Raw genomic sequence first — 17,516 nt, 5'->3', positions numbered from 1 at the left:
TGGCCTGATAAGCTTATCCGGTTAACTTTAGACCTGCTATGGGGCACTCCTAACTTATCCATCTGAGGCCTAGATTCATCAAAATGCTATAAATATAGCAGAAATAGCACCCACAATAAAAAAAAAATATGGACATTTGTTAAGCAAAGTGTAGAGTTATCGCATGGCATAGATAAATATCGCAATGCACAATCATAGCCATTATCACATGGGAAGGGAGAGAGAGAGAGAAGCACTTTAATAAGGTGGCTGCACTGTAGATGGGCACATTCAGCGATATCAAATTTGCAATTACTTCTTCTGTCTGCGTATTTAACACCATCCCCCCAAACCCACCCTGAGTTTAATGTGTCCATCTATAGTGCTACTTATGTAGAGAGTCACCGTCATTCTATTAAAGTTCTCCCTCTCTCTCCCCCTCCCCCCCCCCCCCCCATGTGATATCGGCTGTGGTTGTGTGATAAAAAGGACAACGCAAAGAAAAAAGGTGTAGTTATTTCGCACATTAAATCTCACATTACTGTGTGTTACTCTACTGCCTTCCATGCTAGCAGACCCTTATTTCCATGAACTCCTCCCACTTGCATACTAAATATAACATTTGCTTACTAAGGTGTGCTGCACTATTTATCACGTGTGTTAGAGCCGTTTAACACTCGCTCGGCCCTATTGCATTTTGATGACTGACCTGGCAAGTTAGACGGATAAGCCCTGTTTTGCCCATTCCCTCCCCCTGACTTATAGGGTCATTTTCTAAGGTGCGATAGCCCATTATCACAGCGGTAAAATTAAAATTAGGGGAAGGGGAGAAGTTTGGGGAAATGGGATGGTACATGATTTTGGGGTCAAAAGTGTAACATTTTCACAACTAACTTTGTTTCGTTTTTCCTGTAGTAATGAGATGGATACATGGCAATGTTCAAAGGCTCTTGTTAAGGTTTGTTATGTTTGAAGGAAACAGTGTTTCAGGTACTTTGTAACATTTTTTAAACTGTTGTTATGTCTTGGTACAATGATGGATGGCTTGGAAAGGAAAATTAGGTTCTTACCTTTGCTAATTTTCGTTCCTGTAGTACCATGGATCAGTCCAGACAGCTGGGTTATGCCTCCCCTCCAGCAGATGGAGTCAGAGAGAAAACTGAAAGCACCCCCTAGATATACTGGTGTGCCACCTGCGATCCTTCAGTATATGAGATATCAAAGCAGAACAAAGAATCCAACCAACACAAATGCCACCCCCAAAATTTCCAAACTCAACTGAGAGTAGCGTATCATAGAGGTCAGATCAAACAGTAACCTTCAGAAAAAACAGACAAACAAACAGAACAACAAATGGTATAGGCAACAAACCACAAAACAAAGGTAGAGCGAAGAAACGCTGCAACTGTGGCGTAGAGACCTGAAAGAAGAGAATAATAGCCGAGCGGACTCCCAGAAAGAAACGGGCGGGCGTCTGGACTGATCCATGGTACTACAGGAACGAAAATTAGCAAAGGTAAGAACCTAATTTTCCTTTCCCTGTACGTACCAGGATCAGTCCAGACAGCTGGGATGTACCCAAGCCGCCTTAACTGGGGTGGGACCCTAAGAGTCCCGCTCGAAGCACGCTGCTACCAAATGACTGTGAGGACGGACCCCTGACATCCAGGCGATAATGCCTGGCAAAGGTATGCCAAGATTTCCAAGTGGCAGCCCTACATATCTCTTGGGAAGAGACCAATCGATTCTCCGCCCACGAAGTCACCTGAGCACGCAACGAATGAGCCTTAAGCCCATCCGGAACAGATTTACCGCAGCCAATGTATGTGGACGCGATGGCCCCCTTCAACCACCGTGCAATCGTAGCCTTAGATGCCGGCAGCCCCTTCTTGGGCCCATGCCACAACACGAAGAGATGATCCGACTTTCGAAATTCGTTGGTAACCTCCAAATATCGCAGGAGAACTCGCCGGACGTCCGGACGTCGCAAGTCCTTACCTGGAGGAGACCGCAAGTCCTCCGCCGAGAAGGAGGGCAGCTCAACCGTCTGGTTGACATGAAACGCCGAGACCACCTTAGGTAAAAAGGACGGCACGGTTCGCAAGGAAACACCCGAATCAGAAATATGCAAGAACGGTTCCCTGCAAGAAAGAGCCTGAAGCTCCGACACTCTCCGAGCCGAGGAAATAGCCACAAGAAAAACCGTCTTGAGGGTCAGATCCTTCAACGAAGACGAGTGTAGAGGCTCAAACGGAGCCACACACAAACCACGTAGTACCAAATTCAAGTTCCAGGAAGGACAGGGAAGCCGAAGAGGAGGACGCAAGTTCCTAACCCCTCGCAAGAACCGAGCTACATCTGGATGACACGCAAGGGAAGACCCGTCCAACTGACCTCTTAAGCATCCCAGAGCCGCCACCTGGACACGAAGCGAATTATACGCCAACCCTTTTGTCAGGCCCTCCTGCAAGAACATGAGGAGCTGAGGAACCGTCGAACGCTTAGGCGTGATACCCAAACCGGCGCACCAAGCATGGAAGACCTTCCAAACCCTAGCGTAAGCAAGAGTAGTAGAAGACCGACGCGCTCAAAGCAGGGTAGACACCACCCGCGTCCGAGTAACCTCGTTTCCTCAACTGTTTCCGCTCATAAGCCAGGCCGCCAGACAAAATCGATCCGCCAGCTCGAAAACCACTGGACCCTGACTCAGGAGGTTGGGAAGATGACCCAACCGTAGAGGGCCGTCCACCGCCAGGTTGACGAGATCCGCGAACCATGGACGACGTGGCCATTCCGGAGCCACGAGAATCACCGGACCTTGATGGGACTCTATGCGGCGTAACACCTTCCCCACCAGGGGCCACGGTGGAAACACGTACAGAAGGATGTGACGGGGCCACGGCAGTACCAGCGCATCCACTCCTTCCGACGCGTGCTCTCTTCTTCGACTGAAAAACCGCGCCGCCTTCGCATTCGCCCGAGTTGCCATAAGATCGAGGTGTGGAATCCCCCACCGCCGAACGATGAGCATCATCGCCTCCGGTGAAAGCTCCCATTCGCCGGGATCCAGATGTCATCGACTGAGGTAGTCCGCCTGCACGTTGTCTACGCCGGCAATGTGGGAGGCCGCTAGCCGCGATAGGTGGCGTTCCGCCCAGGCCATCAGCAGCGCGGCCTCCATTGCTACCGCACGACTTTTCGTGCCTCCCTGCCGATTTATGTACGCCACTGTAGTCGCGATGTCTGACAGAATTCGTACCGCCCGGCCGCTTACCAGGGGAAGGAGGCGACGCAAGGCTAGACGCACCGCCCTGGTTTCCAGGCGGTTGATGGACCACGTGGACTGGCGTGCTGTCCAGGTGCCCTGAACAGCTCGGGATTGGCAGACCGCCCCCCAACCAGAAAGACTGGCATCCGTAGTCACCACCAGCCAAGATGGGGGTTCTAGGGTCACTCCTTGGAGCAGGTTGTTCGGATTGAGCCACCAGGCGAAACTGGAGCGGGCCTCCTCCAGTAGAGGGAGTTCCAGACTGTAATCCTCTGATCTGGGATCCCATCGAGAAAGCAGAGATCTCTGTAAGGGCCGCATATGCGCGAAGGCCCATTGCATCATCTCCATAGTAGATACCATATGACCAATAAGCTGTAAATGATCCCACACCGTGGGAGATGTGAGATCCAGCAAACGTCGGACCAGGGCCATGAGATTGAACATGCGCTGATGAGGAAGAAAAACCTTGCCCACCGAGGTATCGAAGCGCGCGCCCAAAAACTCCAGTTGTTGAGTCGGTTTGAGTCTGCTTTTCGCGAAGTTGACTACCCAACCCAACGACTGAAGTTGACTCACTACCAGGGAAACTGCTCGTTTGCAAGCCGCGTGCGACTTTGCTCTGATGAGCCAATCGTCGAGGTAAGGGTGCACAAGTACCCCCTGCCGACGCAGAGAAGCCGCGACCACGACGAGCACCTTGGTGAACACACGCGGCGCGGTGGCCAGACCGAAAGGGAGGGCACAGAACTGGTAATGGGACCCTAGCACCATGAAGCGTAGAAACCGTTGATGATGCTCTCGGATACCGATATGGAGATAAGCCTCCGTCAAGTCCAAAGAAGCCAAATATTCTCCCTTGTGGACGGCCGCAATAACAGACCGTAGAGTCTCCATCCGAAAGCGAGGCACTCGCAGGGCCTTGTTTACCCCTTTGAGATCCAGGATAGGTCGGAAAGTACCCTCCTTTTTGGGAACCAGAAAATAAATGGAATACCGACCTGTTCGCAACTGGTCCGGCGGAACCGGAGTCACCGCCCCCAGAGCCTGTAAGTGATCGAGCGTCTGAGCTATAGCCAGCCTCTTTTCCATCGGACCGCACGGCGATACCAGAAAAAGATCCCAGAGGGGACGTACAAAATCCAACTCGTAGCCGTACCGGACCACGTCGAGGACCCATTGATCCGAAGTTATTTTGACCCATTCCTCCCAAAACCGGGACAGCCGTCCTCCGATAACGGGAACGGAGGAATGGGCCTGCGCACCTTCATTGCGCGGGCTTAATGGCAGGAAAGCTTTGTGAGGAGCCTCCACGTTGAGGCCTCCTGCCCCGAAAGGAAGGAGACCAAGACTGGGTTCTTGTAGCCTGTTGTCTCTGGGAAAAGGCACCTCCTCGTCCCGCACGAAAACGCCGTTGACCCCGAAAACGAGCCCTAGCATTCCCAAACATCCGTGATTGACGAGGCTTATCCTCCGGCAACTTATACACCTTGTTGTCGCCCAGGTCCTTAATAAGCTGATCCAACTCCTCCCCAAAAAGCAACTTGCCCTTAAACGGAAAGGAGCCTAATCTCGCCTTTGAGGTGGCATCCGCCGCCCAACGACGGAGCCACAGCAACCTCCGAGCCAAAACAGCCGAGGACATGATGCGGGCCGAAGTACGCAGTAAATCATATAATGCATCCGCGGTATAAGCGACCGCAGCCTTGGCCTGCTCAGCCTCCCCCGGAGACAATTGGCCTGCTCAGCCTCCCCCGGAGGAAGCTCCTGCGTGGTCAGCAACTGCTGGACCCATCGCAGGTTTGCCCTCTGCACGAGGCTGCTGCACGCCGCCGCCCGGACACCAAGGGCCGCCACATCAAAAATACGCTTCAGCAAGATCTCCAGCTTACGGTCTTGAAGATCTTTCAAGGCTATCCCCCCAGTAACAGGGATAGTCGTATGTTTAACCACTGCCGTGACCGCCGAATCCACCGCCGGTGTCTTTAGGAGTTCCAAAGAATCCTTAGGTAAGGGATATAGCTTTTCCATAGCCCGAGTGACCCTCAGAGAAGACTCGGGCAGCTCCCACTCCTTGGAAACGATTTGTAAGACCTTATGATGGAACGGGAAGGTTTGAGGAGGGGCCCTAATCCCCGCCATAGCGATATCCCCCGTCGAGGTGTCAGCGTCCTGAGGGGGCGCCGTGAGCTCAAGCTCCTGGAGGACGTGAAGAATAAGGGAGCTTAATTCCTCCTTGCCGAATAGACGCAGGACCTGGGGGTCATCCCCCTCCACGGGCAACTGTTCGTCCGCCGCAAGCAAGTCTGGCGGATCCAGGGGAGTCAAAGCCGGATCCGCGGCCTCTGTGTCCTCAAGCTCTCCCCGTGGGCGGGGAACACTGGTCCCTGCGGACCCCCCGCCCCTCGGCTTTCCCTGGGGCACGGAAGGTTTAGGAACCTTAGGGGGAGGAGGGACCTCTGCCTCCCAACCGGCTTCAGCCTGCAAAAAGGCTTTGTGCATCAGCAGCACAAAATCAGATGAAAAAGGAACCGACCTTTTTAAATTTTTTTGCAGAGATCCCAAGGGAGTAGGGGCCTGAGGGCTACCCAAATCGGCCGGGGACCACGCGTTTCGCTCGCTAGGAGAGGGGGGGAGGGAAGTATCATCTCCCGAAGCCTCCGGGTCCGACTGCCGCGTGTTCAAAATGGCCGCCGCACTGCTCCCCGAGGGAGGAGGGGCCGGAAAACGGCTCACAGAAGCGCCGCGATGCCACGGCGAAAAAGACAGCCCCGAATCGCTGCGGTCAGCGCTCGGCCCCCGGGAGGGTCCCTCGTCCCCGGGAAGACATCAGGGACAAAGGCCCTCCCGCGAGAGTCGCGCCCCCGTACCCGCACAGGCCACACAGGCCGAAGATCGAGGCATCGCAGGACCAATACGAGCAGCAAAAAAGAATGGCGCCAAAACTGAGGTGAGCAAACGTCTCACCCGCACAGCTCGTCGGGTGGCTCAACCACCCCCTCCGGGGTCCGAAGAGGCTCTGGCAGGCCGGGGTAACGAAAAACCAATCCACTGCCCGTGTTCAACAAACCAAAGTGGCAGAAAGGAAAGGCTTTTACAATTCTTTATTTTTTTATTTTTTATTTTTTTTTTTATTTTTTTTTTTAAATGAGACCCCCTTCAGGGTTGGGACCCCTGGAATCGGAGGGGGAGGGTGACCGGCCCACCGGTAAGCTCTCCCCCAGCCTCAAGGACAGCTAACCCGGGAACTGTCACAGGGCAGAGCCCTATGTGCCTGCCCCACACTGAGCTGAAACCGCGCTGCGCTGCAAGAAACAACAGCTACACGAACAGACAGGAGAGAGAACAGAAAGATACCAAATGATCTTGTCCCTCTAACAAAATTTCCCCTGTCTTTTCTTTTTTTTTTTTTTTTTTTACAGTACCACAAACTGACCAGACCAGGACCGCAGGTTATGCCTCTCAATCTGCTGGAGTCAGAGAATATACTGGAGGATCGCAGGTGGCACACCAGTATATCTAGGGGGTGCTTTCAGTTTTCTCTCTGACTCCATCTGCTGGAGGGGAGGCATAACCCAGCTGTCTGGACTGATCCTGGTACGTACAGGGAAAGTATGCATTTCTAGTGATTGTACAAATTTTGTATTTATTAATACAAAATTTTATAAAAAGGAAAAAAGGCACCGCTGCCAGCGATAATGTTTTGGACATTATCGCCGGCAGTAGCACAGGAAATAGCGTGGTGCCATGGGGGTGATAGTGTGCGTCACGTTCTCACCATGGCAGGTGAAACCGCACCGCCGTGATGCGGACGATTGCCCACTAGCGCCCCTGCTCCCTTTACCATGGCAGCTCATCATTTCACAGGACTGATGAATCTTGGCCTTAGATGGATAAGTTAGGAACTTATTTGGCTAAGTGCTGCAGCCTCTAAGTTTGCATGTAAAATATTCTGTTTTTCCTTTAGTATTTACCCATTATGCATGACAGACTAACTTGAGGTATGTCTGAATCTCCTGAATCTGCCTTAGGAAGGTGGCACACATGTCTGTCATGTGCACCTTCTGAATTTATCCCCTTCATCTAAAACACTATTCTTCCGCTTTCCTGCTCATCTTCGAACTTCAGCTCCAGCAACTTCCTTCAAGGATCTGGTGCTCCAGCCCAATCAGTAACTGTCACTACAAGACCCCTTCCGATTGTAACCAGTTCAAAGAGCCAGGGAAGGCTTCTGGTGATAAGAATTATTCTTACTCTTCTTATTTGTATAGTGCTACAAGGCATAGGCAGGGTTTCACAGAGGCACACAAGAGACAGTCCCTGCTCCTTGGAGACTACAATCTCAAGACAAACTAAACACAGAGACAAATGTTAGAAGCTTTGAGTTAAAAACAGTGAGGCCATTCTTGGATAATGCATATCATTTGACTTAACAGCCTTGAACTTGCATTTTTGAACAGCAGAATTGCTTCTACAAAGACAAAATGAAAATCAACTTATTTTTCCTTCACAGCATTTCCCTAAGCATCTGCAGAAGCCACAGAGCTGTGCGATTCCAATATACTAAAGACATATTGTACTGACATTTTACAGATAACAAATACCTTCTACTAAGTAGTGTGCCCTAAACAGCTTAGAATAATGAATTCCAGATGTATTTAAGCTACAAATATTGTTCAGGATAAATGTAATGCAAAATCTGAAATTTATCTCAAGATGAATTGCTGCTATGCAAACCAGAATATAACACATGCCTCTTTCACTTTCAGTGCAGTTTTGAATTCAAGCAAATCGATTTCTTTATCTTCTCCAGCAATGTTCTCAAACTGCCTGGTTATCCATTCCAGCCACTTGTTGTCATCATCTATGTTCATGGTGCTATGAAGAGAAAAAGGTACAGGTTTGCAGAGTATACGCAGTGAAAATGCCCACCCTGCCCACAACTCATAAGAAATACAAAGTTATCTTAACAGAGCATGCGCAGCACTGAGGGGGAAGGAAGGGGGTTACAACCACCCCACAATTATTCTTAGCCCCTCTCTCAAACAACCCTAACACAAACGTCAAATGAGAAGAAAGCTCATCACGGGCCCCAGTCCTGGGCTGAGTAGGTAGTGAGGGTGGGCTCTGAGACCCGGCACAGTATTAGGCCCCTACAACTGCTCCTCCTCTTCCGTCAGGCAGCAGGCGAGACCTGGGAGTAGGTTCTTGGCTCACTGCCTGCTTCTACCACGACCAAGCCCAGGACCAGCCACAGTGATGAGGGATGTTGTGCCTCTCCTCCCCCCGCTATCTTTCTAGCCCAATTCAGACCCCTATCAGGAAGAGGCTAACGTTGATTTTCATATTTATTTCAAAGGTTTCCATTCTGCACATATTGCAAGGTTCAAGATGGACTATCACAAGATTCACCTCGGATAACAAGAGTTTCAGAAATGGAGCAACTTCTTAGAATTTTACTTCTGTATATTAAAGTAGCAGTAATAGTAAAGATATTTCTATAATTCAGCTAGCTGTAAAAATAAATGGTTTTGTTTTATATTTAACTTCTGATGAGAGACAGTATTAGTAGAGAAGAGTGAAAGAATTGATACTAATAATTGCAAATACCTCCCAACCCCAGGAAAGAATTCTATACTTCCAGAATATTTTTTGACATTGCTCTTCAGTCTGCCTGTGAACCTCATAGGATGATCCCTTCCTCAAGGGAAAGGATATTCTAGATATCAGGCTGTGGGGGCTAGAGGGGGAGAGAACGCCCTCCCGGGATGGGTGGGTTCTGAAACATGGGAAAAGCATGGAGGATCTCCTTAGCTGCTAAAAGTGGAAAGAGCAGAGGAACATGTATTTACATATTCAGTGCCAAACTCGAAAGATTCAACCACAGGTGTTAAGGCTTCCAGAATGCATGGCAAAGAGGTGAATATGAAAATTTAGTCATTTTAGTGGTAACCCAGGTATCTATGCAGCCAAGCAACTGAGCCTCTCTGGCAGGCTGCAAGTTCGCTAATACAAGTCATAGTGGAAATGTAGAGGCTCATGTCTGTCTGTCAAAAATGTTCCCGTGTTTTCGACGCCCTATTACCCCTTACTGTATAAGGGGTAAAAATAGCGTGTCGAAAACGCGTGGCCAAATGCGGGTTAACAGTGCGCTCCACCGGAGCACACTTTACTGTATCGGCCTGCTAGCTAGGTAGTTGACTCTCCAGGGAGGTGGGCGGGTATTTATCATGGCTAATTCATCCTGCTATCTAAGGAAAACACCATTTATGGTAAGCAAACATGCTTTCTAAATTTATAAGCAGGGTTGAATTAGTCATGAGATGTAGGGAGTCCCAAGCTGAAGGTTGCAGTGGAGCAATTACTGAAAAACCAACCTGGACCCCACTATGGAGAGTGGACTACTGGGTGAACAGGTTACACAAAACTGCTGTCCGAATTTATTGTCATTCTTTGATAAATTGTCTGGACAGTAATGGGACGTTAAGGTGTGTACTGATGACCAAGTTGCAGCTTTGTAGATGTCTTTCAGAGGTACAGTTTACAGATGAATTACTAATACAGCATGGCTTTCAAAAGGTGAGCCTTGATAAAACCTGTAATTTGGATGCCTGCTAGGGTATAGGAATATGCTATGCCTAGTCTGTTTAAGATCGAAAGAGATGAAAGAGCTTGAAGCCTGAAGATATGGCTGAGTCCTTCTTTTGTAATAAGCTAGCGTCCTCTTACAGTCCAAAGTGTTGAGTGCTTTTTCACCTTCATGTGCATATGGCCTTGGGATGAATGTAGGTAGCACAATGGCTTGATACTACTTTCAATAGGAATATTGGGTGGGTGTGCAGCATTACCCTATTATGGAAGAATTGCATGTAGAGAGAGTAATGAAGTGGAGCCTGAAGTTCACTGACCCTTCTGGCTGATATTACTACCAGTAACAGTACTGTCCATTGTTGGGAACTTGAGAGAAGCAGACTCCAATGGTTCAAACAGCAGTTTCATGGGTTGCACTAAGACTGCATTTAGTTCCTAGAGAACAGGTGGTTTTGCGACAGGAGGTTTATCTACCATAAACCTTTCATGAATTGGACACTAACGGATGAGTGGAAATAGATTTACACTCAATCTGACTCTGGTAAACAGCTATAGCGTTGAGATGTACTTTCACTGATGAAGTACCGAGAAAGCAAGTAGTTAAGCAAGTCTGTGGGTTCACATGAGAAATGGATCCAAGGAATTTTGCTGACACTATATGGAAAATCTTTTCTATCTAAAACCACAGGCTCTCTACGTTGATGTTTTTCTTGCAAATACTATGATGTTCTCTACTTTCTTTGGTAAAGACAATCCAACATTTACTGAGTGTTCAACATCCAAGCCTTCAGATTGAGGGATGGTAGGTTTGATGAAACAAGTATTCTTCTCCTTGGGTTAATAAGGACAGATCTGATCCAAAATGGACTGGAGAACTGCTGGATAGTTGCACTAAATATGGAAACCAAACTTGTCTGGCTCATGCTGGAGCTATGAGGATCAGATGGGCCTTCTCTTAGAGTTCTTTTTATACCATTCTGGATGATCAGTGGGATCGATGGGAAAACATACATGAGATCTGCATTACAGTTGAGTAGAAAAACATTTTGAGCTTTTCTGAGTTTTCTTGGAAGAACGGAGCAAAACCTTTTTAGTTTTTTTTGTTTTGTTCTGATGCACTCTGGTTGTTGGTCTGAATGAAGATTGTCTTTCCCTTGAGCATTTGTATAAAAGTCACTAGAGCATATCTGAGACACCCCTACAGGTTGACCACTAGGTGTCACCTAGTCCCTATAGATAACCACCAGCTAGAGGCAATGTTGAGATTACTACCTGATAATCTCCTTTTCCTTAGTGTAGACAGATGGACTCAGAACGAATGGGATAGTATCCGCGTTCTAGCAGTTGGAGACGGATCTGACGTCAGCACGGGGGTGTATATATCCCCACAGGAAGCGTAGCAACTCAGTAATCTTCCTTGCAAAAGCTGTTATGGAAATGTGTACTGACGCTCAGTGAAAAGTGAAACAGGATTCCCCTGACCGATTGATAGTAGCTGGAGACCGCCAGCATTCCCAACCGGAAGGCGTTGACACCTGGTAGAGTGTACGCTCTTATAGAAATAGATGACATGGCTTACCTTGCATCGATGAAACCCATGTACACAGGCAGCTGGGCGGGATGCTGAGTACATCTGTCTACACTAAGGAAAAGGAGATTATCAGGTAGTAATCTCAACATTTCCTGGCGTGTAGCCAGATGGACTCAGAACGAATGGGATGTACAAAAGCTTTACTCCCAGCCTGGGCGGGAGGCTGCCTGAGGACCATGTAATACTGCCCTCGCAAATGCTGAGTCCTCCCTGGTCTGGACATCTAGACGGTAGAATCTGGAGAAGGTATGGAGGGAGAACCATGTCGCTGCTTTACAGATTTCTGCAGGCAACAGCATCCTGGATTCAGCCCAAGATGCCACTTGTGCTCTGGTAGAATGAGCCTTGACTTGCAGAGGCGGAGCCTTCCCGGCCTCCACGTAAGCTGCTCTGATAACTTCTTTAATCCAGCGGGCGATGGTGGGCCGCGAGGCCGCTTCACCTTGCTTCCTCCCACTGTGCAGGACGAACAGATGGTCCGTCTTTCGTAGTTCTTGTGTCACTTCCAGATATCTGGGCAGCAATCTGCCAATGTCGAGATGGCGTAATAAACGCCCTTCTTCAGATTTCTTCAAACCCGCCGTGGTAGGCAAGGATATGGTTTGGTTAAGATGAAACAGTGAAACCACTTTAGGTAGAAAGGAGGGAACCGTACGAAGATGGATAGCCTCAGGAGTGATTCTGAGAAAGGGATCACGGCAGGACAGTGCTTGTAGCTCTGAGATGCGGCGTGCCGAACAGACCGCCAATAGGAACACCATCTTCAAGGTTAGAGAACGGAGAGACAATCCCCGAAGGGGTCTGAAGGTGGATCCCGTGAGGAAATCCAAAACAAGATTGAGGTTCCATAAGGGCACAGGCCACTTTAATGGCGGACGAATATGCTTGACTCCTTGCAGGAAGCGAGAAACATCTGGGTGCTTGGCGATGGTCTTGCCATCCCTCCTGGGACCATAGCAAGACAGCGCAGCCACCTGAACCTTGATGGAGCTGAGGGAGAGACCCTTCTGAAGTCCATCCTGCAGGAAATCCAACACAATAGGGATTGTGGTCGCATGTGGATTGGTGCCGTGAGTGTCGCACCATGCTTCAAATACTCTCCATATGCGAACGTAGGTGAGGGACGTGGAAAACTTGCGAGCTCGGAGGAGTGTAGCAATCACGGGCTCCGAGTAACCTCTTTTCTTCAGTCAAGCCCTCTCAATGGCCAGACCGTAAGAGAGAATTGAGCTGGATCCCCGTGGAGGATGGGACCTTGATGTAGAAGGTCCCGGAGAGGAGGCAGGGGAAGAGGCTCCCCTGCCAGTAGTCTTCTCATGTCCGCGTACCAGGGTCTTCTTGGCCAGTCTGGTGCCACTAGAAGAACTAGGCCCCAGTGTTTCTGAATCTTGTGGATGATGGCGCCCAGCAGCGGCCACAGAGGAAAGGCGTATAGCAGAGTCCCTGGAGGCCACGGCTGGACCAGGGCATCGATTCCGTGCGAGAACAGGTCGCGCTTGCGGCTGAAGAATCTGGGTACTTGAGCATTGGACTTGTCCGCCAGTAAATCCATGTCCGGAATCCCCCAGTGATCCACAATCATCTGGAAGGCCGTGGGTGACAGCTGCCACTCTCCCGGATTTATGCTTTCTCTGCTGAGGAAGTCTGCTGTGGTATTGTCCTTCCCGGCAATGTGGACGGCGGAGATGTCCCGAAGATTCGCCTCTGCCCAAGTCATCAGTGGGGCGATCTCCAGAGATACTTGACTGCTTCTGGTTCCGCCCTGACGGTTAATGTATGCCACCCTGGTGGCGTTGTTGGACATCACTCTGACTGCTCTATTCTGCAGTCTGTGAGCAAATCGAAGGCATGCCAATCGGACTGCCAGGGCCTCTAGACGATTGATGTTCCACGTTGACTCTTCTCTGTTCCACCGCCCTTGCGCGGTGAGTTCTTCGCAGTGTGCTCCCCAGCCGCTCAGGCTGGCATCTGTGGTGAGCAAGGTCCATGTGGGTGAGGACATCTTCGACCCCCTGCTCATGTGGTTGGACTGCAACCACCACCGCAACTGGGTCCGCACTCTGGCTGGTAGAGGAAGGTGCATGGAATAGTCCCGTAGACGGGGGCTCCAGCGAGAGAGCAGGGAATGTTGGAGAGGTCTCATATGGGCCCTCGCCCAAGGCACCACTTCCAGGGTGGATGCCATGAGACCAAGAACCTGCAGATAATCCCAGGCTATGGGCCAACTGGCTCCCATCAAATACTGGATACACTGCTGAAGTTTCAACTTTCTCTTGGTAGTGAGACTGACTGTGTCTGCCCGGGTGTCGAACTGTACTCCCAGGTATTCCAGTGATTGGGAAGGCTGTAGGCAGCTCTTGCCGAGGTTGATTACCCAGCCCAAGCTTTCCAGAAGGGCTATTACTCTGTCGGTTGTCCAAAGGCTCTCCTCTCGAGATTTCGCCCTGATCAGCCAGTCGTCTAGGTAGGGATGGACCAGAATCCCTTCCCGCCTGAGTGCCACTGCTACCACTACTACCACCTTGGTGAATGTCCATGGTGACGTGGCCAACCCAAAGGGCAGAGCCCGAAACTGGAAGTGGCAGCCTAGAACCTTGAAGCGTAGGTAGCGCTGATGATCCGGATGGATCGGGATATGCAGGTATGCCTCTGACAGGTCTAATGCCGTGAGGAACTCTCCTGGCTGTACTGCAGCCTTGACGGAGCGCAAAGTCTCCATGCGAAACCTCGGTACTCGTAAGTATCGATTGACTGACTTGAGGTCCAGCACAGGCCGAAAAGTGCCCCCTTTCTTGGGTACCATGAAATAAATGGAATAGAGTCCAGAATTCACTTCCCAGGCAGGTACTGGGATGATGGCTTTCAGGGACAGGAGCCTCGCCAGGGTAGCTTCCAATGCTGCCTTCTTGTGTATGGGGACATGAAGATTCCACAAACTTGTCTGGAGGGAGATGATGAAAATCCTGATAATAACCCTCCCGGATAACGGCGAGGACCCACTGGTCCGACGTGATCTCGACCCATCTGGGGTAGAAGAGGGTTAACCTGCCCCCTATGGCTCCGTCCCCCAGATGAATCGGCGAATTCTCATTGTGAGGCGCGGCCGGGACCTGAGCCCGGACCAGCCCCCCTCTTGCGCTGCTTGGTCCGAAAGGACTGATTCCTGGCCGGAGGACGTGGTGCCTGGTAGCGACCCCTGTAAGGAACAAAGCGCTGGGAACTCCTGCCCTTGGAGGGCCTTGGAAAGGCGCGCTGGCCCCTTCTGAACCGATCTTCCGGCAGCCTGGGCACTGGAGAGGCACCCCATGTACTGGCCAGTTTATCAAGGTCGCTGCCAAATAGGAAGGAGCCCTTAAAGGGCAATCTGGTGAGGCATGTCTTGGAAGGCGCATCAGCTGACCATCTCCGGATCCAGAGCTGCCTCCTGGCAGCTATGGAGGATGAGATCCCCTTAGCTGTAGTCCGGACCAGGTAAGATGCAGCGTCCGTGAGGAACGAAAGAGCGGACTCCATGTCTGCCGCTGGAGCATTGTTTCTAACCTGTGACAAACAGGCACACGTCACCACTGTGCAGCAGGTCGCGATCCGCAAAGATAGAGCTGCCACCTCAAAGGTCTGTTTCAGAATGGCGTCCAGGCGCCGGTCATGAGGCTCCCTGAGGGCCGTCCCCCCTTCAACTGGAATGGTAGTGCGCTTGACCACCGCGCTAATCAAGGCGTCCACCTGAGGGCACGCCAACAGGTCCTGGATAGCCGGTGCCAATGGGTACATGCTCTTCAGAGCCCGACCCCCTTTGAAGGAAGCCGCTGGTGCCGCCCATTCTAAATCTATCAATTGTTGTGCCGCTTGCAAGAATGGAAAATGGCGGGCTGTAGGACGAAGACCTTCCAGCAGGGGGTTCTGCGCAGAGGGTACCGAAGCGCTGGGCCCTGTAATATCCAATTCTGCCAGACACTGAGACACCAGGTCGGAGAGATCCTCTTTAGGGAAGAATTGCCTCATGGTTCTATATGGCTCAGTCCCTGGGGGAAGGTCCCCCTCGTCCGGGAGTTCGGACTCTTCCTGTGAGACCTCCTGGTCTGATTGATCCGGACTGTCCAGCGGCGGGAAGTCCTGCTCGCGATAAGGGCGTGAGGGTCCAGGAACAGGGTCCGCAGGAGCCGCCACCGCAGCAGCAGCCGCCACAGTCACAGCCACCGCAGGAACCACAGGAACCGCAGGGCCTGGACGGGAAGCCGTTTGCATCTGTACGAAGACATGAATCCCCTTAAAGAGATCCACCCAGGAAATTGAAGCAGCCTCTAATCGCCGGGGTACAAGCTCCCCCGGGATTCCTGATTGGTCGAGACTGCCCCCTAACTCCGGGGTAGCCCCTGGGAAACTGTCAATAAATTGTGGCTGAGACCGGTCCTGGCCTGAGGGTCCCACGGCCTCCTCACATTGGGCACATAGGGAGCCTGGCTCTTCACTGCGCGTGGCTCTAAGCTGGCATGCAGAGCAGAGGCCAAGGGCTTTAATGTCTGAGGCAGGCGGCGCCGCCGCTGAAGACGCTGCTGCGTTCTGATCCATCGAAAATTATGCGCTGAATGCGTAATACAACAAGCGCGCAATAATAATAATATGCGGCAGCAATAGGCGCTTAATACAACAGGCGCACAATAATAACAGTATGCGGCAGCAATAGGCGCTTAATACAACAGGCGCACAATAATAATAGTATGCGGCAGCAATATGCGCTTAATACAATAGGCGCACAATAATAATATGCGGCAGCAATAGGCGCTTAATACTATAGGCGCACAATACAGCACAATAGGCGCTCAGGAAGAATAAGAAGCAACAGCCCAACCGTATGCAATATGCACTCAGCAAGATGCAGTTAGCAATACACGCTCAATGGCATTTAATAGGCTCTCAGCAATATGCGGTTAGCAATACACGCTCAATGGCAGTCAAGAAGCTTTCAGCAATAAACAGTTAGCGATAGGCGCTCAATGGCATTCAATAGGCTTTCAGCAATAAGCGGTTAGCAATATACGTCCAATAGCATTCAATAGGCTTTCAGCAATATGCGTTTAGCAATATATGCTCAATAGCATTCAGTAGGCTTTCAGCAACATGCGGTTAGCAATATACGCTCAATGGCATTCAATAGGCTTTCAGCAATAAGCGGTGAGAAATATATGCTCAATGGCAGGCAATATGCTCTCAGCAAGAAGCGGTTAGCAATATACGCTCAATGGCATTCAATAGGCTTTCAGCAATAAGCGGTTAGCAATATACGCTCAATGGCAGTCAATATGCTCTCAGCAATAAGCGGTCAGCAATATACGCTCAATGGCATTCAATATGCTCTCAGCAATAGGCGGTCAGCAATACCCGCTCAGTGGCAGCCAATAAGTAGCATATGCTCACAGAAATAAGGCAATATACGCACAAGGAGGAATAGAGCCGCGCCTATTATGGGCGCTCATACCTGAACAAGGCCCCAAAATGGCGTCCTCCACGGCGTGCCACGCCGCCGATCCTCTGTTCCTCGGAGACCAGAAAGAAGAGATGTACGCCTTACCTGATCTTCGGCGCTTCCTGGCTGGAACCTGGGCGGTCTCCGGCTGCGGGGGGAGAGGGCAAGTACCTTCACCGCCACGTTTGAGGATATGCACCCGCTGCCTCGTCCACTCCGGGACCGAGGCGCCTCGAAAGCCTCACCCGAACCTCGCCCGGGGGCTGTGTCCCTGCCGCGATTCGGCCGGACCGAGGACTTCCACCTCCGGGGGACCACGGGAATCACCCCGGGAAGCTCAACTGGGGGAGTGACCTTCAGGTATCACCGCAGGAGCGCGGGGCTCGATTTTCTTCTTTTTTTTTTTTTTTTGCAAAAAGGAAAAAATAGAATCCAGAAGTATAAGAAAGAGAAAAATTAAAGTAGTCTTGGAAAGCACGCTCAACTAGCGTGCAGGCACTCCAAACTGCTTTGGAGACGGAAATTACTGAGTTGCTACGCTTCCTGTGGGGATATATACACCCCCGTGCTGACGTCAGATCCGTCTCCAACTGCTAGCATGCGGATACTATCCCATTCGTTCT

The 17,516-nt window shown here is 50.7% G+C and overlaps 1 protein-coding gene across 1 annotated transcript in view; it reads right to left on the bottom strand.

Annotated features, from left to right (window-relative positions):
- NOX5 (NADPH oxidase 5) overlaps positions 1-17,516 on the bottom strand; it is a 141,596-nt gene that overhangs the window by 49,141 nt on the left and 74,939 nt on the right. The window contains exon 4 of the mRNA XM_029574444.1: positions 8,002-8,125. Within this exon, the coding sequence (XP_029430304.1) occupies positions 8,002-8,121 (120 nt within the window). The 5' untranslated portion in view covers positions 8,122-8,125. The remainder of the gene's footprint in view (positions 1-8,001; positions 8,126-17,516) is intronic.

The sequence above is a fragment of the Rhinatrema bivittatum genome, chromosome 13 (genome assembly GCF_901001135.1).
Source record: "Rhinatrema bivittatum chromosome 13, aRhiBiv1.1, whole genome shotgun sequence".
NCBI classification, from domain to species: domain Eukaryota; kingdom Metazoa; phylum Chordata; class Amphibia; order Gymnophiona; family Rhinatrematidae; genus Rhinatrema; species Rhinatrema bivittatum.
This window is presented reverse-complemented; position numbering and strand designations above follow the sequence as displayed.